Source organism: Peromyscus eremicus, chromosome 2 (assembly GCF_949786415.1).
Source record: "Peromyscus eremicus chromosome 2, PerEre_H2_v1, whole genome shotgun sequence".
In the NCBI taxonomy this organism is placed as follows: domain Eukaryota; kingdom Metazoa; phylum Chordata; class Mammalia; order Rodentia; family Cricetidae; genus Peromyscus; species Peromyscus eremicus.
Window position 1 is genome coordinate 121152540 of NC_081417.1, and position 24287 is coordinate 121176826.

Genomic DNA, 24287 nt, shown 5'->3' on the forward strand with positions numbered 1-24287 from the left:
ACATTCACACACCCTTACACAGAAAATAATAAAAAAAAAAATTAATGAAGTAAACGACACCTAACATTGACCTCTGGCCTCCATACATGCCTCCACACACAAATGCCTGGGCACTGGCAAACACAGTACATACACACAAAATAGGTTTAAATACTCTCATTTTTAATTACATTTATTTTGTGGTGAGTGGGGGTATGCGTAGAAGTCAGAGGACAACTTGCAGGAGTTGGTTCTCTCTTTCCACCGTACGGGTCCTGAGGATTGAACTCAGGTCATGAGGCTTGGTGGCAAGCACCTTCACCCACTGAGCCAGCTTGCCCACCCCCAAAAAAAACAAAAAACAAAAACAAAAAACTTTTTAATGTTTTTAAAAGCAGAGCTTTGGGGTTTTCCACTGAGATTTGTTCAGCCAGGTATTAAATACAACCCTAAAATAATGCCCTTCCCATTGTCACTTGGGGTGAAGAAGAGGCAGCAGGGCCTGTGCTTACAGGTGGCAGAAATGTGACTTGGGACAGTCCTCTGTGACATGGGGACACAGGAACCATTTGTCGGGGGTCTTGTGACAAGAAATAAACTCCTTGGAAAAGCAAAAACTACATTTCGTTCATTGTCATTGCCGAGGAATGCCTAAAAGCAGGCCCCTCATTTAGCCGCTCACTGTCACCCAGCGTCACTCTGCTGTCCCCTACCCTCTCAGCTGCTGTCCCTCTGCACACTTCTCACAGCTGGCTCTGACTCCTTTAAGTTCCCTGGCCTGTGAAATAAGGGCAGTCCCTAACTTTTTTCATCCTGTTGCCTCTAGAACCCTCTCTCTCTGCCTGAGCAGGCGACTCAGCCCTGCCCGGCTGCCCCAGAGGTGGCCTGTGCTCACCCAGGTTCACATACCAAGACTATCAAGTCCCATCCCAGCCCTCTCTATCAGCCACCATCTCAGATAGAAGGAAATTCATGTCCCTAGGGCAGATCTAATCTGTTCTTGTCCCTGGAGCAGGACAGGAAGAAGGTCTAGATTGAAAGGAGTAAAGAGATGGTCCAGTTCATCTGCCTCCTTCCACACAGGGGTAAATCAAGGCAGGAACCCCAGAGCAACCAGAATAGATCCCTAGCCAGAATAGATCCCACCAGGGGTCCCGACTCCCTCCAGTCCTCCACTGCTTCTTGCTGTGCTCAAAGGTCATTTCGGGGGTGGCAGGATTTTCTGCTTAGCCTGCTAAGATCAGCAGGGGTGAGGGGAAGAGGATGAGGGCTAGAAGGAGGGCAGGGTTTCTGAGCTCTCTCCGCCCAGGCTGCAGGAGTGGCCAGACCTGAGGACTAGGTACTTCTGCAGGCAGGCTCCTGCCTCCCACCAGATCTCAGCTGCAGAACTGTGCGTGTGTCGAGTCTGGAAGGGAACTCTCTCCAGTGAGGGTCAAAATGTCCTGTAAGAGGTGGTGCTCCAACGGCCAGGCCAAGTGGATCCTTGCTGGCAGCATCAGCGTGACCCTAGTGTTGGCCATTTCAATGATCCTGGGCCTCACCCTGCATCGGGGCACCCAACCAGGTAGAAACTCCTCCTTCCTGCACTCCCCCCCCCAACTCCCGCCATTTCTCATCCCTTACCCCACTAAGTCCTGTCTACACACCCAGCTCCATTCAGCTCTTTGACACTTCAGCCCTACGGAGCCCTCCGTCCCTAGCAGAAGGTGCTATTGACTTTCCTCTCATCACCAAATCTCAGTCTTCAGCCAAGAACTTGCTCCTGGGCTTTTGGAGGGACAGCACTCTGAGCAGCCTTCCCACTCTCCCGACACACCTGCTGGTCCTTGCAATCTCTCCTCGAGAAAGACTCTCTAGGCACCCAGAAACAGCCCCCTCAAACCTATGCTCATCCTGATTCTGAGGCTCTGCTTCCCACCCTCTCCTCTACCCCTCCCTAGCACGGCCCTCACAACCTCAAGGCTCTTGCTCAGACTCTTGCAGGGGCTGTCTCCAGTGGGCTCTCTGCAGCCCCTCCTCTGCAGCCAGCATGCTCTCTCTAAACAACTCCCTTGGTCCCTTTCCCTGCACAGACCCAGCTCCTCCGCTGGAGATCAAGCGTTCCTTCTTTGTGAGGACCAGGCAACACCCATTCCTTTGTACAAACATCGCTTCCTATGGTTAAGCCTTCACTATTCTTTCAGTCCAGAATTATCTATATACTCCCCTCCTGTCAAGTATACACCCATCCCTCCAGGTACCTCCTAAACGCCTCCTCTAATAGCTCCACCTTTCCTAATGACCCAAAGCCATCATGATGGCCTCTGTGGCCCCAGGAACCCACACCATTTCCTGTCTTCTGGCTGGGTTTTGTTTTTTACATTTGTTCGTTTGTTTGGTGTGTGTGTGTGTGTGTGTGTGTGTGTGTGTGTGTAAGGACAGTTTATGGGAGTCAGCTTCCTCCTTCTACCATGTGGGGTTCAGTGATTAAACTCAGGTCCTCAGGCTTGAAGGCAATTGTCCTTACCTGCTGAACCATCTTGATAGGCCTTTTTTGTCTGATTCTTTTTTTGGGGGGTGGGGTTCGAGACAGGGTTTCTCTGTGTAGCTTTGTGCCTTTCCTGGGACTCACTTGGTAGCCCAGGCTGGCCTTGAACTCACAGAGATCTGCCTGGCTCTGCCTCCCAAGTGCTGGGATTAAAGGCGTGCGCCACCACCGCCCGGCCTTTTGTCTGATTCTTGAGACAAGGACTCATGTAACCCAGGCTGGTCCCCAGCTCACTATGTAGCCAAGGACAGCATTGAACTTCTGATTCCCTGCCTCTACCACCCTAGTGATGGGATGATAGGTATGTGCCCTAGAGCTAGTTTACGTGCTGGCTAGGTGGTAAGGTGGGCAAGCAAGCACCAACCGAGCCCCAGCCCCAGCCCCTATTCTACATATTTAAAAAAGATTTTTACTCTATGGCCCAACTGACTTGGAACTTACTATGTAGTCCTGGCTGGGCTCATACTGGTGACAATCTTCCTGCCGTGGCCTCTCAACTGCTAGGATTAGAGACATGTACCATCAGGCTAGGCTCAATGTGTCTAACTGGACCAGGGACTGTGGGTCCTGCTGTCTGTCTACTGGATAGAATGCTAGATTCATAGAGTTAGAATTATAGCTAAGCATGCTGGACTGAGCCAGAGATGATGATAACAACCCCTTGGCATTGGTTCCAGGCTGTGAGCAAGATGTTTGTCGCCCGGATGCTGACATGCTCGACTACATGCTAAGCACAGGCCACATCAGCCACCGGGATGGCCTGCTGGTTACCTGGTACCACGCAGCCAACAGCAAGAAAGAGATGGAGGCCGCCCTGAACAGTAAGTCTAGCCATCCTGCTTGGGGTCAGGGGGTCAGAGGGCAGGTGACACCACGGTCATGGCAACTCTATGGTGTCTACTTCCTATGCCTGCCGCAGTCTTCCTGAGGGAACAGGGCTGAGGCCATTCAGGTTGAGCAGCCAGTGAGCTCTGAGGCCTGGATTTAGACCAGGTGCTAAATCCAGGCTCATCACAATACTGTACTCACTCCAACAACCCTCCCTCAACCTATCAAGGGCTGATGGTCCCTGCTAAGGAGGCCTTTGACCTCCAGGACTCAAAAGCCGGAGACATGAACTCCACAGTGCTCCTGAAACAGGCTGTTTGCAACGCCTTACAGTCCAAGTGCAAAACAATCATGGCGTCCTGTCAGTGACAGGCACACTCTCCCCTCACACTGCATGGAGGCCCCCCGGAACCCATGCAACCTGCTTGTGGGCACCATTCATAGAAGAAACACTGAAGCTCAGAGAAATTAGGTGACCGAGTCCCAGAGGAGTGAGGCCAACACACATCAGCCCCTAAGTCTGTGATCTGAGTGCCTGGTTTGGGTCAATGGGGAAACATTCTCTTTGGGGGTTGTTGAGAAGCTCATAAACTCCAAGCTGTGGAGGACGATGGCGGGGGTGGGGTGGGGAGAGTCCTGGCTCAAGTTTGCTTCAGAAGACACAGGTCCCCAAGGTCCCCATTCAGCATTGTAGATGTGGCCTGAGAGCTCCCAGGCCACACTGCTCTTTAGGACTTCACTGTGAGAACCACCAGTCAAGAAAAAGCTCCTGCTGACCTGTAACCCCAGACCTCAGGAAGCTCTGAGGCAGGAGGATCACTAGTTCCAGGTTGGCACAGGCTACATATCAAAACCTTGTCAGAAAGAAATGGGACGGGGAGAGAAAGGGGGAGATAACCTGATTTCAGATGAGCATCCCGGAGTCTCATCCAGGGTCACACATAGGTTGGAAGCAGAGGAGGCCTGTCCATCAGGCTATGGCTTTTGCTCTGGCAGGTCGCCATACAGCGGGCCCGACATGTAGCCTGGGAAGAACTGGTTGGCTGAAGGCCTAAATGGCCAGTGAGGAGAGGCCAGGCCAGGAGGGACTCAGTTCATCGCTATGAGCTGTGTCTTCCAACATCTGGGCCTTGCTGACTGGGAGTGAAAGAGAAAAGGACATGGCGAGGTTTGACATCAACCATGCTTCTCAGGCTCCCTCAGAAGACATCCGGTGACACAGGAATGAGAACCTGTCTCTGATCTGAGACAACACTGCTAACACTGAGCTACTGGCTTCTGCTTCTGTCTGCCTGCTAGGCCCTTCTTCTTTGTCTGGAAAAGAGCACAGACAGCAGCAGGTCCTGTTGCTAACGAGGAAACTTTCCTAACTAGGGAGCCTGCAAAGCTTAGCTTGTGGGAAATCTGCTTAGCTCCAGGAAAAATCTCCTTTGGGGTGGGGATGACTCTGAGATGGTCAATGGTCACACAGACAAGATGATACCAGTACCCATTAGTATCCAAGCTACGAGATATTTCGGACCCAGCCTAGACCTATTTAAGGAACAGCTAGAGCCTACAACTATGCACTAATTAAGGAGTTTTTCCCTTAATCTCTGAGGACTGAGAATTTCTCACTATAGAAGGATGAGTCCCACCACACACACACACACACACACACACACGCACGCACGCACGCACGCACGCACGCACGCACGCACGCGCACACACCCCTTAACCAAACAGGAAGCCCTCTGCCCTGACAAGGGGTCCAGGTCAGAGAAAGGGAGGAGATAAGGCCTGAGGGGATACCAAAAGGACCTGCCACCTAGCTTCACCCAGGGCAGCCTGGCACAGTGAGGAGTCATGGGGTGAGGGGCTGGCAATAGGAAACACAAAGACTCACCCTTGGCAGAGAGGGGCCCAATTTCCTTGCTGACAGACCCCGGAGCAGGCCTCTGAGGGAGCTGGCAGAGTTAGGATGGTCTAGACTGAGTGCCCAGGTAGACAGCAAAAGCCGCAGTGCTATGGAGGCAGCCAAAAAACTTCAAATTTTACATTGGCATTTACTACCCTGATTCTGGCCAGGCCTGGTGGGGCACAGCTGTAATCTCAGCACTGGGGAGGTCAGGGGCAGGGGATGGTTAAGACTTCAGGGTCATCCTGGGCCATAGAGCAAGTTCCAGACTAGCCTGGGCTACAAGAGACCCTGGAAGTGGAATGGGGGAATGTTGCTGTGATTCCAGGCAAGTGACTTCCCCTCCTGGGTAAATGTGGGTGGATAGTGAGCCATTTGTCAACCAAACTGGGGCACGCTTGATTGCAAACAAGTCATTATTAGTAATTGTGTTGAGACAGCAGAAGTACAGCAAATGGTCCTGGGTTACCCCAGGTAAGTGCAAATAATAATTAACACTTAGTGAATGCCTAACCTGGGATGTGTTATTAGTTAATTCTCAACAGACGAGGGAATGAGCACAGAGAGGTTGGGTAACCTGGCCTGTGTCACACAGCTTGCCGGTGTGTGGATTCAGGGTCTGCACACTCAGCCATCATGCCCACCTGGTGGGTGAGTGGAGAGCTAGGCAACTGTGTGCTCCCTGCCCTCTGAGGAGCACCTCCCATTCCTGAGGATCCAAACTCCTCCTCACTTCCTTGATCCCTCACCCCAAGCAAGTTAGAGCCCTGGTCCAGCTCTGGAATGTTCACCTCTTTCAGTATTAAGGGAGAGGACTTTCCAGGAAGACAGGACGAGCAAGTGACCACCTCAAGAAGGCCAGTCAGGTCGAGAGCACAATTTCCATCTATTTATGGAAATCCTCATCCCATTTATGGAGCAATGGGCAGGGTCCCTGCTAGGATGACAGACAGAAACCATGCCTGGCTTTTTATTTTTGGTGGTGTTGGAGGTTAATCCCAGGGCCTTATGCATACTGTGTAGGCACTCTCTCAGTGAGGGACTCTCTGTGTAACTTAGGCTAGCCTTGAACTCTTTTTTTTTTTTTTGGGTTTTCGAGACAGGGTTTCTCTGTGTAGCTTTGGAGGCTATCCTAGATCTCGCTCTGTAGACCAGGCTGGCCTCGAAATCACAGAGATCCGCCTGCCTCTGCCTCCCGAGTGCTGGGATTAAAAGCGTGTGCCACCACCGCCCAGTTTAGCCTTGAACTCTTAACCCTACTATCTCCAGGTTCCAAGTGCTGGGATTTCTGATGTGCGCCACCATACCTAGTTTCTGCCACACCAGTGTCAGCCAGGTACCCCGCTCGGGCCTAGATTCTCTATGCCCCAAACCCCATGGACTCTACCCACTGTATGTCCAAGTAGCCAAAAGTTAAGAAAGAGCTTAATAGAAGCTGGGGAGATGTCTCAGAGGTTAAGAACACTTGCTATTCTTGCAGAGGAGACCTGGGTTTGGTTCCCAACACTCACAAGGTGGTTCATAATTGTATGTTACTCCAGTTCCAGGGGATCTAATGCCCTCTGGCCTCTGGGGGCATTAGGCACACACATGACACATACATACATACATACATACATACATACATACATACATGAAAAACACATACTGTCTTAGGGTTTTTATTGCTGTGAAGAGACACCATAACCACGGCAACTCTTATAAAGGAAAACATTTAATTGGTCTGGCTTACAGTTTCAGAGGTTTAGGCCATCATCAACATGGCAGGACATGGCGGCATGCAGGCAGACATGGTGCTGGAGAAGGAGCTGAGAGTTCCACATCTTGATCCACAGGCAACAGGAAATGAACTCTGTCACTGGGTATAGCTTGAGCATAGGAGACCTCAAAGCCCACCCCCACAGTGACACACTTCCTCCAACAAGGCCACACCTACTCTAACAAAGCCAGATCTCCTAATAGTGCCACTCCCTATGAGCTTATGGGGGCCAGTTACATTCACACTACTACACATTCCTTAAAAAAAAAAAACTGTGTTCAAGTTACAAAAATAAAATTTATTTCATAACATCCATAGGCCATCAGGGCTCACAATGGGTCCTGGGGTCACGGCTGGTGTTCTGAGGCTTGGGAACTTGCACCTTCTCACCAATAAGGACAATAGTCCCAACTTCAAAGCACAGGATACAATGCAAGGATAGGATGGATTGATGGAAACTCCCACTCCTGTGGTCCTCACTGGGAGGCGGAGGCAGGAGATCCAAGTTCCACGCTAGCGGACCACAAAACAAAACTGTCTCAAAAGCTGAAGTAAAATGCTGGGCATTCTGGCACATATCTAGAGTCCCAGAACTTGAGAAGTAGAGGCAGGGGGACTGCTCAGGAGTTTGAGGCTAGCCTGGGCTATACATTACGTTTCAGGCTACCTGGGGCAACAGAGTTAAGACTCTGTCCCCAAAAACAAACCAACAAAAACAGTTCCAGCAACAGCCTGCATTTGGCTTCATTCTCCCTCCCGAAAAGCCAGCACCTGGACTTTAAAGAAACCTGATGAAATTCTCAGGCACAAGGGAGGGCTGGAGAAAAGGCCCCATGCTCAAAAACACTTGCTGCTTTTGCAGAGGGCCCAGGTTCAGTTTCCAGCACCCACATGGCAGCTCACAATTCTCTGCAACTCCAGTTCCAGGGGACCTGATGCTCTCTTGTGTCTTCTATTGGCACCAGGCACAGAGGTGGCACACGTACATACATGTAGGCCGTCACTTAAACACCGAAAATAAAAACAAATGCATTTTTTTAAATCCTCAGAGACAGTAAATGAGCTGTCTCACTTCCCTGAGCCTGGGGGGTTGGTCTTGAATTTGGTGTGTGTGTGTGTGTGTGTGTGTGTGTGTGTGTGTGTGTGTGTGTGTGTTTAGATAAGATCTCAGGACTTGGCCCAGGCTGACATTGAACTTACTATGTGCCCCCGACTGGCCTCAAGCTCACAGCAAGACCTGTCTCACAGTCCCTCATACTGGGATCACACCACACTGGCAGAGTCTCTCCCTTTCTGTCTTTGATTTGCTCGCTTTCAACATTCCCTGGTCATCCCTCCAGTGCTTCAGGTGTTAGTCAGCTCCACTGTCATGGAGGGAAGACTCGGGGGGCGGTGTCCCTTAGGAAGAGATGGTTTCAGCCAATGCTCCAGGATGGAAGAGTGGCCTAACTGGGGGGCACATGAGAGATGAGAATCTCGGCCCCACCCCAACCTTGAGATCAAAACCTACAATTTGACAGCTGCATGTTGTGTTGATATTTGTACACATTAAACCTGGTGCCAACGGCCTGAGCTTCATTTAGGCTAAATGCTCAAGGGCTCACCTGAGTTAACTGCATGATGTAACAGATAACACCTAGTTGCTAGTGAGGACAGGGTAGTCTTGGCGGGGAGTGGGAGCCAAAACCATTGTTCTGGACAGTAAGTTGACACAGGAGGCTGTGTGTGCCTGACTCAAATTCTATTCAGATGGATAAAAATTTCTCAATAAACCAGAGCAGGTCAGGTGTGGTGGTGCCTCACCTTTAATCCCAGTACTCAGGAGGCAGAGGCAGGCAGATCTATGTGAATTTGAGGCCAGTTTGGTCTACATAACAAGAATTCCAGACCAGTCAGAGATTCATTTAAAAAAAAAAAGTGCTGATTGAGAGGCCTTTATATGGATCAGCAGGTAAAGGCACTTGCCACCAAGTCTGATGACCTGAGTGTGATCCTCAGGACCCATATGGTTGATGAAGACCTGATTCCTGCAAGTCATCATCTGATCACTACACATAAGCCACAGTACATGAGCAAACACACGATGGGTAGGTAGGTAGGTAGGTAGACAGATAGATAGATGGATAGATAATAGAGAGATAAAGAGAGAAATGATAGATAGATAGATTATAGATAGGTAGAGAGAGAGATGATAGGTAAGCATTTTTAAAGTACTGATTGAGTTCTCCCTCTTAAAAACAGGTGATGTCATGGTCTTGGAGGCGGATGTCACTGTAGAAGGGTTCACTACAGTCAATGAGACTGGGGTGCCCATTATGGCCCACCCTCCAGCCATCTACAGTGACAATACCCTGCAGCAGTGGCTGGAAGCTGTACTGGCCTCGTCTCAGAAGGGTAAGTCTTCCCTCTCCCAGCCCTACTGGCTCCCCAGTCCCCTGCCCTTAAGTAGGAATCCCTCTTGGGCGAGGTGAATCCAGCCCACCCTGAGCTGCTCACTTCCATCTCTCAGGCTCAGGGGGAGCTAAGTGAAGTAGACAAGAGGAAGTATAGCCCACGTGTTCTCTCCGGAACCCACAGTGAGACAGGGACATGAAAATGCAAAGTAAAGTGCAAAGGGCCAGACAGGGTCACGGTGTCCCCGTGGGTCCCCAGAACTGGATGTGATGGGTTCAAAGCCAAACTCTCTCCCCGCAATTCCCCTTTCCAGTCTGGATCTAGGTCTCCCCCTAGCACCACCTTCTCCCTCATGCCTCTCATTCCCTCATCCCCTCATCTCCCCCATCCCACCTCATGCCCCTCATCCCCCTCATCTCCTCATCTCCCTCATCCCCCTCATCTCTCCCATATCCCCCATCCCCCTCACCTCCCCCATCCCTCTCATCCCCCTCATCCCCCTCATCTCCCTCATCCCCTTCACCTCCCCCATCCCCCTCATCTCCCTCACCTCCCCCATCCCCTCACCTCCCTCATCCCCCTCATCCCCCTCATCCCCCTCATCTCCCCCATCCTCCTCATCCCTCTCATCTCCCTCATCCCCCTCATCTCCCTCATCCACCTCATCCCCCTCATCCCCCTCATCCCCCTCATCCCCCTCATCCCCCTCACCTCCCTCATCCCCCTCATCCCCCTCATCCCCTTCACCTCCCCCATCCCCCTAGTCCCCTTCATCCCCCTCATCTCCCTCACCTCCCCCATCCCCTCACCTCCCTCATCCCCCTCATCCCCCTCACCTCCCCCATCCCCCTCATCCCCCTCATCCCCCTCATTTCCCTCATCCCCTTCACCTCCCCCATCCCCCTAGTCCCCTTCATCTCCCTCATCTCCCTCACCTCCCCCATCCCCTCACCTCCCTCATCCCCCTCATCCCCCTCATCTCCCCCATCCCCCTCATCTCCCCCATCCCCCTCATCCCCCTCACCTCCCTCATCCCCCTCATCCCCCTCATCCCCCCCCACTACACCTGCCGACTCTGTCTCCACTCACAACCACGTCGTTTCTCCCACGGACTGCCTTCTTCAGACGGCCTCTCTAACTCCACACACACCTGTGGTTTCTCTTCTTTCACGCTCATGGCTCCTCTTGTCCTGGCTTTGCTTTCAACATCTCTTAACTTGGAAGTCTCGTCTCTTGTCTCCACAGTTAAGATGGGCAGTCATTCACTCTGAGTCCCTTTTCTATCTAGTTAACCTCTCTACTCAAATGTCTCTTCCTGGAGGCCTAGTGGACCCCCCACAGGCTGTTGGGGTTCGGGTCTCAGACTCTGCTCTGTCCAGGAACTGAAGCGCTTTTCATGCCCAAGTCGCCCTGAACCAGCCCAGGCCTTCAGCTGGCTTTTGCTTCTACCTACCTGGGATGGAGAGGAGACCCCTTCTTCTCAAGTGTTGGCTCTCCCTGTCTGAAAACTATCCCCGCACCCCACCATCATCTGCCCCCCATCTTCCCATTCTCTCCCAAGACCTGCCCCACCCTTACCAGTTCTTTCTATCCAGCAAGTCGACTTCCGGTTCCCCAGCCCTTGCCCCTTTCCTGCAGGCATCAAACTGGACTTCAAGAGCCTCAAGGCTGTGGGCCCCTCCCTGGACCTCCTCCGGCAGCTGACTGAGGCTGGCAGGATTCGGAGACCGGTGTGGATCAACGCTGACATCCTGAGGGGCCCCAATGTGCCTCTCTCGGTTGAGATCAACGCTACACAGTGAGTGTTCACCCTCTGGCCAGCTGGGTCCAGCCCTCTTCTGCCAGCAGTGAGCATGAGAGGGGAACCGGGGAGGGGGGGGCACGACTTTGTGATTGTCAGCCCCGCCATGAGACCTCAGCTCTGAGCGTTTTCCTCTGTGTTTGTGTGTTTGTGCCTGTGTGGAAGCCGCAGTGCCCATCTGGACGTCAGAGGACGACTTTCAAGAGTTGGTTTTCTCTTCACCACATGGGTTCTGGGGCTTGAACTCAGGTCATCTGTCTTGGTGGCAAGCACCTTTACCTGCTGAACCATCTCACCAGCCACCTCTGAGCATGCGCATACACTGTTCCCTCTTGTGTTGGATGCCTGCTCCTTTGTGTGTGTGTGTGTGGTTTTTTTTTTTTTATGATTTTTAAAGATTTATTTATTTACTATGTATACAGCATGTATGACTGCAGGCCAGAAGAGGGCACCAGCTCTCATTACAGATGGTTGTGAGCCACCATGTGGTTGCTGGGAATTGAACTCAGGACCTCTGGAAGAGCAGCCAGTGCTCTTAACCTCTGAGCCATCTCTCCAGCCCCCTTTGTGTGTTTTTAAGACACAGTCCCTCTATGTAGTCTTTGCTGGCCTGGAACCCCTTATATGGGCCAGGCTGCCTCATACTTGTGGGGCTCCTGGTACCAGGGTTACAGTTATGGGCCACAATAACTTGTTTTTTTGTTTTGTTTTGTTTTGTTTTGTTTTGTTTTGTTTGTTTGTTTTCAAGACAGGGTTTCTCTGTGTAGCTTTGGAGCCTGTCCTGGAACTCACTCTAGCCCAGGCTAGCCTTGAACTCACAGAAATCCACCTGGCTCTGCCTCCCGAGTGCTGGGATTAAAGGTGTGCGCCACCACTGCCCGGTAATAACTTGTTTTTTTATTTCTTTTCTTTTTCTTTTTTTAACCTTTTTTTTTTTTTTGTGGCGGAGAGAGGATGAGACAAGTTCTCATGTAGCCCTGAACAGCCTTGAACTCTGCATATAGCTCAGTCTGGCCTTGAACTTCCAACCCTCGTGTCTCCTCTCTGCTATACCTGGTATGCACCAGCATGCTTAGTTTTCTTTTCTCTAATGAGTCTTTTCCCAGTCCATGCCACCTCCAGAAGCATCCCTAGCACCCCAGGTTCCTGACGAACTTCCCCTGGGCCCCTCGGCCCTGATTCCACTGGACTGTCTCTGCTGACCTACATGTTTGTGTCCTGTCCCCCCGCCCCACCCCATCCCCCGCTCCATTGTGGACTCTGAGGGAGCAGACTGCCATGGCCTTTCTGTCTCCCCGGTGATATGCACAGGACTTGGCCTGCTACAAGTTATAAAGAGATGACTCCCTCCACAGTCCTCTAGGAAATCCAGCCCCTGATCGGCGAGGAGTATTTTTCTCCCCATTTTCCAGATGTGAAAACCCACAATGACAGAAGCATGCAGCTGCATGTTTATTGTGCCCCAGGCACTGTTCCAAGCACTTTACTTGCAGAATACAGCTAAACTCTTAGGAGAATGAGGTAGCAACTAGTCATCTTCATTTTGTAAGTGTAGAAATACCTTTGAGAGGTTAAATGGCCTAAGTCTACAAAATGGCAGAGCAAAGGTTCCCACAGGCCTCTCCCTCCCCCAGCTTTGTGGTCTGCAGGCCCCTCTCCCTCCATCTGCCCAGCCACCCACCCAATATTTACTGTGGTTCTCAAAATGAGATATATTTGAAGAAAACAATTTTAAAAATGTAGTCTAGGGCCCAAGACAAACATGGCTTCTCTCCTCAGGGTACTCTGGAGACTGGGCAGTAGGTGACATTACTTCCCTACTAAAATCTGCATCAGAACAAGATTCAAATAGTTCTTTTTAATGTATTGCTTTCAGACAGTTTCATATAGCCCAGGCTAGCCCTGCACTCACTATGTAGCTAGAAATGAAGGAAGTCCTGATCCTCCTGCCTCTGCCTCCCAAGTGCTGAGATTATAGGCATATGCCATCATGCTTGGCCCATATAAAAAATATTTAGGCCGGGCGGTGGTGGCACACACCTTTAATCCCAGCACTTGGGAGGCAGAGCCAGGCAGATCTCTGTGAGTTCAAGGCCAGCCTGGGCTACCAAGTGAGTTCCAGGAAAGGCACAAAGCTACACAGAAAAACCCTGTCTCAAAAAACCAAAAAAAAAAAAAAAAATAGGAATCCGAAACTTTGGAGACTTGAAGCCCACTGGCAGATTGCAGATCTGCGCACCTTAAAGTCTCACTTAACCCCTGCCGTCCACATGGGGATGTTCAAAGGCTCTCTCTGCCCTGGCAGACAGTCACTGTCTCTTTGAGAATCAAAGGCTGAGGTGACCACCAGAGGCAGAGTAGGAATGTGAGCCCGGACCTCCCTGACGGCACAGGGTGGTGGTACCAGCAGGAGCATGTGCAAACCACTGCTGTTCTTTAGAGCTCTGTCACCAACCTCCAAGCACAAACTCCACAGGCCTGACTGCCCCCTATCCCTGTGACAAGAGCCTACAAGGAGGGACCGAAGTGGTCTACAAAGAGGCATCTCTCTGTTCTCTGCAGGTTCCTGGCGCTTGTCCAGGAGAAGTACCCAGAGGTCACCATTTCTCCTGGCTTCACCACTCTTTATGTACCTCAGCTGCCGAACAGCACATACACCCAAGCCATGGTGGAGAAAATGCAGGAGCTGGTGGGAGCGCTGCCCCAGAGGGTCACCTTCCCGGTTCGGGCTTTCATGGCACGGGCTGCCTGGCCCCACTTCAGCTGGCTCCTGGGCCAATCTGAGAGGTGAAGCCCCCTCTGCTGGTTCCAAACCTATCCTGGGCTCTGATCCAAGATGAACATGGCAGGAGGGGTCCTAAAGATCATCTCGTCCTGGCCCCAGTGGCCAAAATAACCTCCTACAGTGCCCTGCCTCTGGCTTGTACTCCTCTGGTGGACAAAACAGTTCACTGCTTCCATTAGTGGGTAACTCAGGAATAGACACCCCAAGTGTGCACATCCTCCCACCCCCTGAACTCCTGCTTCCCGTCATCCCCTGGAAGGGATGGTACTCAAGAGGCTAGTGGGAAGCTGGAGGACAGATGTTCCACGCCTGGGCTAGGCTGGCATTCAGTTCTGAACATAGGAGTAGAGCCGAGGGTCTTTCTGAGCCCAGGGGGGTTCTGAGTCAGCTCTCTGGTCCTAGGTACAGCCTGACACTGTGGCAGGGTGCTTCGGATCCTGTGTCGGTAGACGATCTCCTCTTCATCCGGGACAACAGTGCCACCCACCAAATCTACTATGACCTCTTTGAGCCTGTCTTGTCGGAGTTCAAGCAGCTGGCCCGTAGGAAGGGGACCCAGAAGGGGGGGTGTAGGCTGGGTTCTGCTCAGGGCAGCCTTGGCTGGGCATGGGAGCAGAGGGAGGGAGGTCTAGAAGGGGGAAATTCTGGGTGGAACAGGAGACAGGAACCATTCTGAGAACTTGTCTTCTGACCCTGGGATAGTAGGCTATCCGAGCTTCAGCTATCCACAGAGCAGGAGTCTGGTCGACAGGGAAATGGAGGTCCAAAACTACACGGAATTTACAGAAGTACAGCTTGATGGGAACCTAGCCCATTCGACCCGCCCCTTGTTTCCACAGCACCACTCATCTTGGATGGCACTAGTGTTTCAGAGCCCAGCCCTCTTCTGTGCCCGCTAGTTCATGAGCCAGATGCCACCATGCAAACCCTGAGTCTAGGGGCACCTACGCTCAAGCCATCCCAAGGGGTCACATCAGATGCCTCTCCTACGGAGGGAGCCATGTCCGGGAAGCGGGGAAGACCAGCTTTGGGGTCCTCCAGCTCTAGCTCCACTTGGTTTCTGGCCCAGTAAACTCTGTTTACTGGTTGTCAGACCTTGAGACAATGACTTCGAGTCCATCCAAGAGGGAGCTGACAGCTACAGGGTTTAGGATGCAGGAGAGCCAGGGCATAACCATGGAGAGCGATCCTTTCACCTTGGCAATCTTGGGTCCCACAGTGAACACCACCCGGAAGCGAACCTACTACACAGGTGGCAGCCTGATCCCTCTTCTCCAGCCGCCCAGGGGTGATGGTCTAGAGGTAGAGTGGCTGGTTCTAGAAGTGAACGGCAGTGGGAGAACAGCAGCCATTACTGTCCCTGGTGAGTCTGCCTGCAGCCCCAGAGCTCCTGGCTAACCCACAGGCCTGTCATTTGCTTGGGTGGGTAACTTGGTTCTCTGTTACCATGGCAACATGATATGCCACGCACTGGGTACCAAGTAGGAGGAATAACGTCAAGAGCAAGAACTCCTGGCCTTAGACCAGCAGCAGCCTTGAGTCCCCAGCCACACTGGGACTGGAGTGGGTGGTGACCCAGCTCTGAGTCCCTAAGAAAGCCAAGAACTGAGCCGGCAATTTGTCATGTCTGCCTGAGAGTCATCAGTCACAGCATTTGGAGCCCGGGATGGGGCTGGCAGATTCAAGCATGGCTGGCACCAGTTCCCCCTTGTCTGTCCCCGCGACCTCCACTGCCCCTTTACCAAGAGACACTGACAGGTACTCCAAACACTGTTGCCTCTTCCAGACAGAGAAGGCATGATCCTGCTGGATATTGGCCTGCAGGAACCGGAAGCTGGGACCCCTGTGCCCATCCTGCGTGCCCCAGGTGGTTCTGTTCTGACGCTGGAGTCTTGTCTGCGGCAGCTGGCTGTTCACCCCAGGCGCTGGGGCATCCACGTGAACATAGTGGATCCTGCAGCTCTCCGGCCATCCCTGGCCACGCTGGCACACCTCTCCACCCTTGGCCAGCTGCCCTGGCCTGTGTGGGTGGGGGCCACAATCTCACATGGTAATTTTGTGGTCCCTGGCCATGTGGCCGGCAGAGAGCTGCTTACAGCTGTGGCTGAAATGTTCCCCCATGTGACCGTGGCACCAGGCTGGCCTGAAGAGGTGCTGGGCAGTGGCTATCAGGAGCAGATGGTCACAGATATGCTGGAGCTGTGTCAGGGACTCCGGCAACCTGTGTCCTTCCAGCTGCAGGCCGGGCCACTGGGCCGGAGCACAGCCAAAACTGTGGCCAGGCTACTGGCTGTCTCCCCTCAAGCCACTCTGACGGTACACCACAGCAGTCCTGGGAACAGCTATGCAGATGTGTGGGCTGGCTTGTGGGTGGCCAGGGCCATGGACAGGACCCGAGTCTATTACAGGATACCCGAGAAGTACCGAGAAGACTTGCTGGCAGATGTGAGCAGGAACTGACCACCCAGTAGGACTGGACCATCTAATGTGGAAGGCTTCCCTGGGGAGTCAGGGTGAATAAATGCCTCTGCTTTGCTCCACGCACTGTGTAAGACCTGGGGCAGGGTGGGGTGGTGCCTAGAGGGTCTGGAGGCTGGGGGCCAGGTCATTCCGGTTGTCCAACAGGAAACTCTCACAAGCCTTGAAAGTATTGTAGAACTCCGTGGACAGGCCGGCCACATTGGTGGTCACATAGTTGAGGAAGCCGGGGGTGGCCTGGTTGTAGTAAGAAACCTGCAGGGCGGGAAGCCATGCTCAGGGAGCATAATGGGGAGAGGCTTGGGGACTTAAGGGCAGAAGGCAGGCGGGTGGTCAGTCTTGCTTGCCTACCAAGGGGGCAACAAGTACAATCCTGGGTCTTGGAGGTCAGTTAGAAAACCTGACTGGCAGGTGTGACCTCCTGTGACAGGTTCCCAGACACTTGGGGTACTTCAACCCTGGCTGCCCTATCACAACCTCCCTGCTGGCCAGGTGACCCCAGGGGACAGGGACTGAGTCTCCAAAGCCTATCACTGAATCCACTTGCTATCAGTGTGCTGGGGTCCCAGAAACATGGTAGACATAAGCTTAGGACTAGCTCTGCATAGATCCTTAGCAGCGCTGGCCGAGTCAGCGCCTGGGCAAGGCTCAGAGCCAATCTAGGCTGCCAGGGAAACTGCAAGCTGAGGGCAGGGTGCAGCCCTCCTGCCCCCACCTCCTCCCTACCTTTTCAATCAACACTGACTACCCTGCTGGGCTTTATAGGCCCTCGGAGCCACATAAAGCCCTCCCAGACAAGAAGAGGGACACAGTAAATAAGCAATGAGACAGAATTTTAGATCAGAGCTGGGCTTTCCAAAACTTTTTCTAAGCCCCAGCAGTGGCTGCTCACTAGCTACACTGACTAAATCTCGAAGATGACTTCTTTTCCATCTCCGATGATGCTCTGACTTCTCCAGGCTGGGAGAGCTGGGAGGCTCTCATATCTATAGGGGGCCCAGGTCTGGAAGGGTCCCAGCCCAACAGTTCAGTTCACCCACAGGTGAAAGGGTAGAAGGGACACCAGGCCTCACCTTAGTCAACTGGTCCTCCTCACGCCACAGACAGAAGCCTGAGCAAAGAGTCTCTCCACGTTGATATTCCGGTGTCTCAGGGTGTGTGGGCAGTGTGACTGACCTCAGTGCAATGACATAGGGGTCCCTGGGGGAGAGTCAGAGTGAGAAGGAGTCAGAGATCATCCACAGGAGAAGGTGGGGACCCTGTCCTGTTCCCAGGCATGGATTTATCCCCTCAGGGCCAGCTGTACAGAGGGGCCGTCTGAGTTAGCAGCACCAGGTTCAGGTCTCGTGTGTCCCCATGGCTCTGTGTGCCTTGGGGTTTTCATTCTTCTGGTCCTTGTCTCCAGAAAAAGAGATGCAGTCTATCCTTGCTGTACCCATGCTGCAGGTACCAGTCACAAGCTTCCGGGGGCAGAGGCTAAGGGATAGCCATGTGAAAGGTACCCTGTCTGCGGCCTTAAGTGCAGCACCCTCAGCCGCAAGCACCACGAACAGCCTTGCTTTTCAGGAGCAGAATAGGCCCTTGCTACCACAGTGAACCCCACACCTCCACACCACCATCCCTGGCAGCCTACAAACCGCTGGTGGGTTCTGAGTCCAACCACCAGTGGGCAGCAGAGCTCTGACTCCAAGTTGCTGCTCCTCCTGAAGAGGGAGATGAGGTCTCCCCACCCCTACTGCACCCCTCAGAAAGCAGACACTCACCCATTGTCACAAGGCTTCCGCCTCGAGGCCAGGATCACAAAGTCTTGGGGCTTGGTATTACCACTCAGGGCAGGGCTGACGACGTGGTAGATGGCGTCATCCTCATCCACCTGCTGCACTAGCTCCACACTCCTGTTGGGAGGCTGGAGTCAGGACCTGGGAGCCATGCAGTTCTCAATGGGAGAACGGCTCTGCCAGGACCCCGCAGGTTGTAGCCTTCTGAGATGCCCTGGCATGGGTTCCTCGCCTCTACACAGCTCAGCAGAGCCAGAGGAAGGAAGGGTGGAGGCCCTCTAGGATGTATGCATGCATGAGTACCTGCAAGTGCCCGTGCATGTGTGCACACACACACATGCACACAGCAGACATAGTCATGCACACCAGGGTGGGTATACAGGTACATGTACACGTATGCATATACAGAGAAATGCACAGGTATACGTAGACACACGCAAACACATAGGCACACAGACGTGTACTCAAGCAAATACACATAAACAAACTGAAAGTGTGGCCTGACAACGTGATAGAATCTAAAATCACCTGGGAGACGGACCTCCACTCATGCCTGTAGGAGAGCCTCTTGATTATATTAATTGCTGTAGGAAGACCCATCTCAACTGTGGGTCGCGCCACTCCCTTGTCATAAAACGGAGAAAGTGAGCTGAGCGCCAGCGTGCACGGGTCCCGCTCTGTTTTGTTATTGTGGATGCAGTATGAACAACTGTTCCAAGCGTCTGCTGCTTTGGCTTCACCTCCATAATGGACTGTACCTTGAACCATGAGGCAGAATAAACCCACTCTCCCTTAAGTTGCTTTGGTCAGGGTATTTTATCAGAGCAACAGGAAAAAGAAACTCAGACACATATAGACACAGGAACACAAAAGCTACCTCTCAGCATATGCTCACACATGGGCACACATGCACAGGCACACAGGTAGACGCCACTGAACATACAGCTCTGACCGCGGGTGCACACACCCCAGGTAGCTCTTAAAGGATTTGGTAGTTGTATGTACTATCTGGTGAGTCCCCAACGTGTGCCGGGTGCTGTACATCTGAGATCTCACTCAGCCTCCCTCCACAGCACCCCTATGCTGTGGGCACCTCAGTATCCTCACTAAAGAGAGGGACTCAGGCTGAGGAATAACCCACCCTGGGCGACAGAGCTCATGAGAAGCCAGGGCTGGGGTGTTCAGCCTGGCTGGTGGCAGAGACATAAACCCAAGCACACACACATATATGTCCAGGTATACTACCATAGATTGACTGGTACCCAGACACACAAGGACAGTCACGTGAGGACACAGGACCACATCCACACCTTCCCTTCCTCCCCTCCCCCCTCCCCTCCTTCCCTCCCCTCCTATCCTCTGCTGCACTCAGCGCTGGCTTGAAAGCAGGCTGGCTGTGCCAGGCTAGAGAAGTGTGCTGGAGCTCTTTACCCTTAGGTCACTCATTCCCTCAGTGAAGCTTGAGCTGGTCCATACCAGCTCACCTTCTCCAGTTCCTTTACCTAGCCACCACCCACCACCAGTCACCTCTCAGCTTTCTAGAACACACCACCAGCAGGCCCGGGTGACCCGGGCACAGCATTTTAAAGTGACACAGTTCATTCTCTCCCCCTCTCTCTCTCTCTCTTCCCCTTTCCTTCTTTTTTTTTTTATAAAACATTTTCTTTTTTTTTTTTAAAGATTTATTTATTATGTATACAGAAGAGGGGTGCCAGATCTCATTACAGAGGGTTGTGAGCCACCATGTGCTGGGAATTGAACTCAGGACCTCTGGAAGAGCAGTCTGTGCTCTTAACCTCTGAGCCATCTCTCCAGCCCTCCCCTTTCCTTCTTGCTCTTGCTCTCTCTCACTCACTCATTCTATCTCTATCTCTTGCTCTGTGTACGTGTGTGCGCACGCACGCGTGTGTGCATACACACACATAAGTATGAGTATTTGTGAGTACAAGTATTCACTTAATGGTGCATTGTGAACATCAACAGCCTCAAGTTTTGGTCATTGCTATTCACCTGTGTGTGCCTGGCTAACTGGCCCTGGAAGTTCCAGGGAGTCTCCCGTCTCGTCTCTCATCTGGAAGAAGAAGTACTGGGGTTGTGAACATGAATGGCATGCCCAGCTTTACATGGCTCCTGGGGGCTCAAATACAAGTTCTCATGCTCGTGGGCAAGTGCTTTATCCACTGAGTCCAGCACAACCATGGCTTCAAAGAAAGCTTAGACAAGAAGCCCAGAGAAGCTACAAGCTGTCTGCTGAGGGCAGACTCAGAAAGACGGAGCAGCCCCTCGGGAAAGTCAGCTGCTGCTGAGCCCCTCTTGAGTTCCCAAGTCCATACAGCCTCCTAGGGAAGCACGTGCAGGACGGCCTGAGTGAGCCACGGCATCAGCCGAACAAGATGACTTTGAGGATCCTGAACAAACGCCACTTTAAATGTTAACTTTCCCAACCCCATAAGTTGGTTCAGTGGGTAAGGCACTTTGCCAGTAAGCCTGCTGATCTGAGTTCAGTCCCTGGGACCTAAGAGTTGTCTTCTGACCTACACACACACACACACACACACACACACACACACACACACAAAAATAAATAAATAAATAAATAAATAAATAAATAAATAAATAAATAAATGCTGTTTTTTAAAATGTAGGAGCTGAGGAGATGGCTCAGTGGTTAAGAACACTGGCTGCCTTTTCAGAGGACCTGGGTTCGATTCCCAGCACCTACATAATAACTCACAACCGTCTGTAATTCTAGTCCCAGAGAATCTAATGCTTTCTTCCAGCCCCCTTGGGCACCAGACACACATGTGGTACACAGACAAATATGCAGGCAAAATACCCTACTCAATGGGTGATGGTGGTGCACATGATTAATGCCAGTACTTGGGCAGAGGCAGGTGGATCTGAGTTCGAGGCCAACCTGGTCTACAGAGTGAGTTCCAGGACCAGCCAGGATTACACAGAAACCTTGTCATGAAAAACAAAAACCAAATACCCATCCTCATAAAATGAATAAAAACTTTTTTTTTGGAGATAGGGTTTCTCTGTGTAGCTTTGGAGCATGTCCTGGAACTCACTCTGTAGACCAAGCTGGCCTTGAACTCACAGAGATCAGCCTGCCTCTGCCTTTCAAGTGCTGGGATTAAAGGTATGCACCACCACCGCCCAGATATAAATAAAACTTTTTAAGAAGAGGGGGAAACAGAGACCCAGAAAAGAAATGACCTGACCAATGTTGCATAGCCATTTAGAACAGATACAGGATTTAAACTCAGGCCTCCATATCTAATTCCAGGCTCAGTCCCTTCCCTAGGGCCTCAACACGCCCATGACTTTGACTGTCACCTGACATATAACTATACCCTATGGTCAGACCCATCCGATCTGCAGAAGGCCATGGAACAAAGCATCATGGGAGATGCTTAGCATCAGCAGGCAATCCCCCCCCACACACACCTTTCACCTAGCACTGGCCCCTCACCGGTAATGCTTGTCCCACTCTGGCCTCCGGCGCAGGTCCGAGAGCAGCGTAAAGACCTGGGCAGCGTCCACATGCACCACCATCTCCAAGTGAAAGGACAGGAACTCCTCCTCCAGGATGTACAGGCGGACCTGCGTAGCACAGAGGGTGGCCTCATTCTTGTACCACAGGCCCAGACTACGCTGCTGGCGGGGGAGGTCTCCTAGAAGTCAGGGCTGCCACTGACTGGAGAAGTGCTTGAATGTCTCTGAGACTTAGTCACAACCCCGTGAAAATGGACCTCTGACAGCTCAATGCGGACAGACAGAAAACATCTCTTTAAGAAGCAGTAATCGGGGCTAGAGGGATGGCTCAAAGGTTAAGAGCACTGGCTTCTCTTCCAGAGGACCTGGGTTCGGTTCCCAGCACCCACACGGCAATTTATAAGCCCACCGCAGTTTGTAATTCCCATCCCAGGGGATGTGACACCCTCGTCTGGCTTCCCCTAGGCATACATGTTGTGCACACATACAGGTTAAACACCTATACACATCAAAATAGATAAATAACTTTAAAAAAGAAAAGAAAAAGCAGCCACTGAGGCAACAGGTCTCCAGAGCCTGGCTTCATTCTATTCCCTAATGTGACAGGTAGGAATGTGACTTGTCAAGGGACAAGCAAGAGAGACAGAGCTCACACTGCCCACTGCCCCATCCCTGCAGAGACCTGCTGTGCCAAGGGAGAGTGGGGAGGAAAGGGCTGTGCAAAGCCGTGGACTCAAGGGTGGGTAAACGGTGGCAGGCAGGACCAAAGGGGCTTCACTCAGGGCCCTTAGAGACAGTCATGTTTAACCTGGTGGCTTCATGACCTCCCTGAATTGCTTTGAAGATCCCAATCTGATGCTTGCCACCAGCCAACCTTGGCCACTTGTAAGGGAGAGGAAGGTGGCAGGTGGATCAGTTACCTCACGGTTCTCCACGGACAGCACCCAGTTGTCCTTGGCCATAAGCGTCTTCAGAGAGGACACGTTGTAATAGCTCAGGTACACCTGGGAAGAGCACACCAACCAATGCTTCCTCCTCCCGCCCCAGGGGTCCCTGGGTAGGGCTGTGCTGATGTGGGGAAAGGAACTGGGCTTTGGGGAAGGGGTCCAGGCTCCCTCCAGCCCTCCACACAGCCCTGAGCAGCCACAACCAGAGCCCCCACTCCCTCTTACAAAACAGGAGACGCACACACGTTGTGTGTGAACCACAATCAGGACAAAGCAAAGGGTTTCCCATGGTCCTGGACCTGTGACTGTCCCTCCAGAACCACTCTGGCCAAAGGAAAGGAAAGGGGCCCTGTGGGCTTTGAAACAAAGGGCTTTACCTGGTTGCTAGGATCCCAGGGGACAGACAGGGCCACTTCCGCCTGCTTACAGGACACAAGGTACTTCCTGAGAGGGAAGAGGACAGCCTGGGTCTCTCCGAGTCCACTGTTCTTAGCAAATATCATTGCCTACTGCATGCCAGGCCCGTGCTGAGCCCAGTGAGGTTGAAGACTCTCCCTGGCAGGGCGACAGGGTACACCGACACCCAGAAAACAGTATCGGGGAACACATGAGTTCAGCTAGCACCCTAGGCAGTTCGCAGGGGACCGGCAAGGGAAAAAGGACCAGGCTCAGGGTCCCCTTCACCCACGCCTCAGTATTCTCTTTGGAATGGAATCCATGCCATCTCTACCTCTGAGGGGCTTTGCAAAGAGCACGGGGCTTAGCATATGATAAATGTCCTAGAAATGCAGGCTTTTCTTATTAATACAGTGTGTGGGTCTGGATGCATCTACAACACTCTACAGGTTGTTGTTGTTTAAACTTTTTTATGATTTCTTTATTTTTATTTCATATGCAGGTGATTTGCCTGCATGTATGTCTGTATGAGGGCATTGGATCCCCATGGAACAGGAGTTACAGACAGTTGTGAGCTGCCATATAGGTGCTGGGGGTTGAACCCAGGTCCTCTGGAAGAGCAGCCAGTGCTCTTAACCGCTGAGCTATCTTTCCACCCCACTCTACTGTTTTATAAGGTACTTTACAGTAGACTCAGATTTACCAGGTTACACGTTTTGAGCCACTGGGTCTGTGCTCTAAACCTTTCTGGGCTTTGTTTTAGTTCATTTGCTTTGATTGAGACAGATCTCTCTATGTAGCCCAGGCTGGCCTTGTGGCAATCCTCTACCTCATCCCCACCGAGTGCTGAGACTTGACCCTTTCATCAAACAGACCAAGCAGGCTTCAGAGTCAATGGGATAAAAACAAGATTTAAAATCCCCCAGATCAAGCCAGGACCAACAGTAGATCTCACTCAACTGTGTGTCCCCAAGACAAGAGACCTAACGCTCTGTCCTCAGTGTCCTGGTGGATGGAAGAGCAGTAAGACGCTGAAGCACGTCCCTCCCCCTGCCCAGCCCCACTCGCCTGTCCAGGCGGATCTTCTTCCTGGCACTGGCCTCGCGGTATCGTCGTTCTCCCTCCTAGGAAGGAAGCAGGGACAGGTTGTGGTGTAGGTGGGATGCCCAGCTAGCCCATAGCTCCGCCATCCCTGTCCTCTGGGGACAGAGGACCCT

General features: G+C 52.2%; 2 protein-coding genes across 2 annotated transcripts in view; one reads left to right on the forward strand and one right to left on the reverse strand.

Moving 5' to 3' along the window:
- Positions 1-1416: 1416 nt before the first annotated feature.
- Positions 1417-16487, forward strand: Fam151a (family with sequence similarity 151 member A). Its single transcript, XM_059255848.1, is given in 8 exon segments — positions 1417-1543; positions 3184-3327; positions 9232-9384; positions 11023-11182; positions 13748-13972; positions 14373-14512; positions 15190-15333; positions 15757-16487. Coding segments are annotated over 8 exon segments (1824 nt in total).
- Acot11 (acyl-CoA thioesterase 11) overlaps positions 12638-24287 on the reverse strand; it is a 53790-nt gene continuing 42140 nt past the window's right edge. The window contains exons 10-16 of the mRNA XM_059254617.1: positions 24135-24194; positions 23052-23114; positions 22648-22731; positions 21705-21835; positions 18212-18343; positions 17522-17648; positions 12638-16703 (exon numbers count right to left, since the gene is read on the reverse strand). Of these exons, the coding sequence (XP_059110600.1) occupies positions 16548-16703; positions 17522-17648; positions 18212-18343; positions 21705-21835; positions 22648-22731; positions 23052-23114; positions 24135-24194 (753 nt within the window). The 3' untranslated portion in view covers positions 12638-16547. The remainder of the gene's footprint in view (positions 16704-17521; positions 17649-18211; positions 18344-21704; positions 21836-22647; positions 22732-23051; positions 23115-24134; positions 24195-24287) is intronic.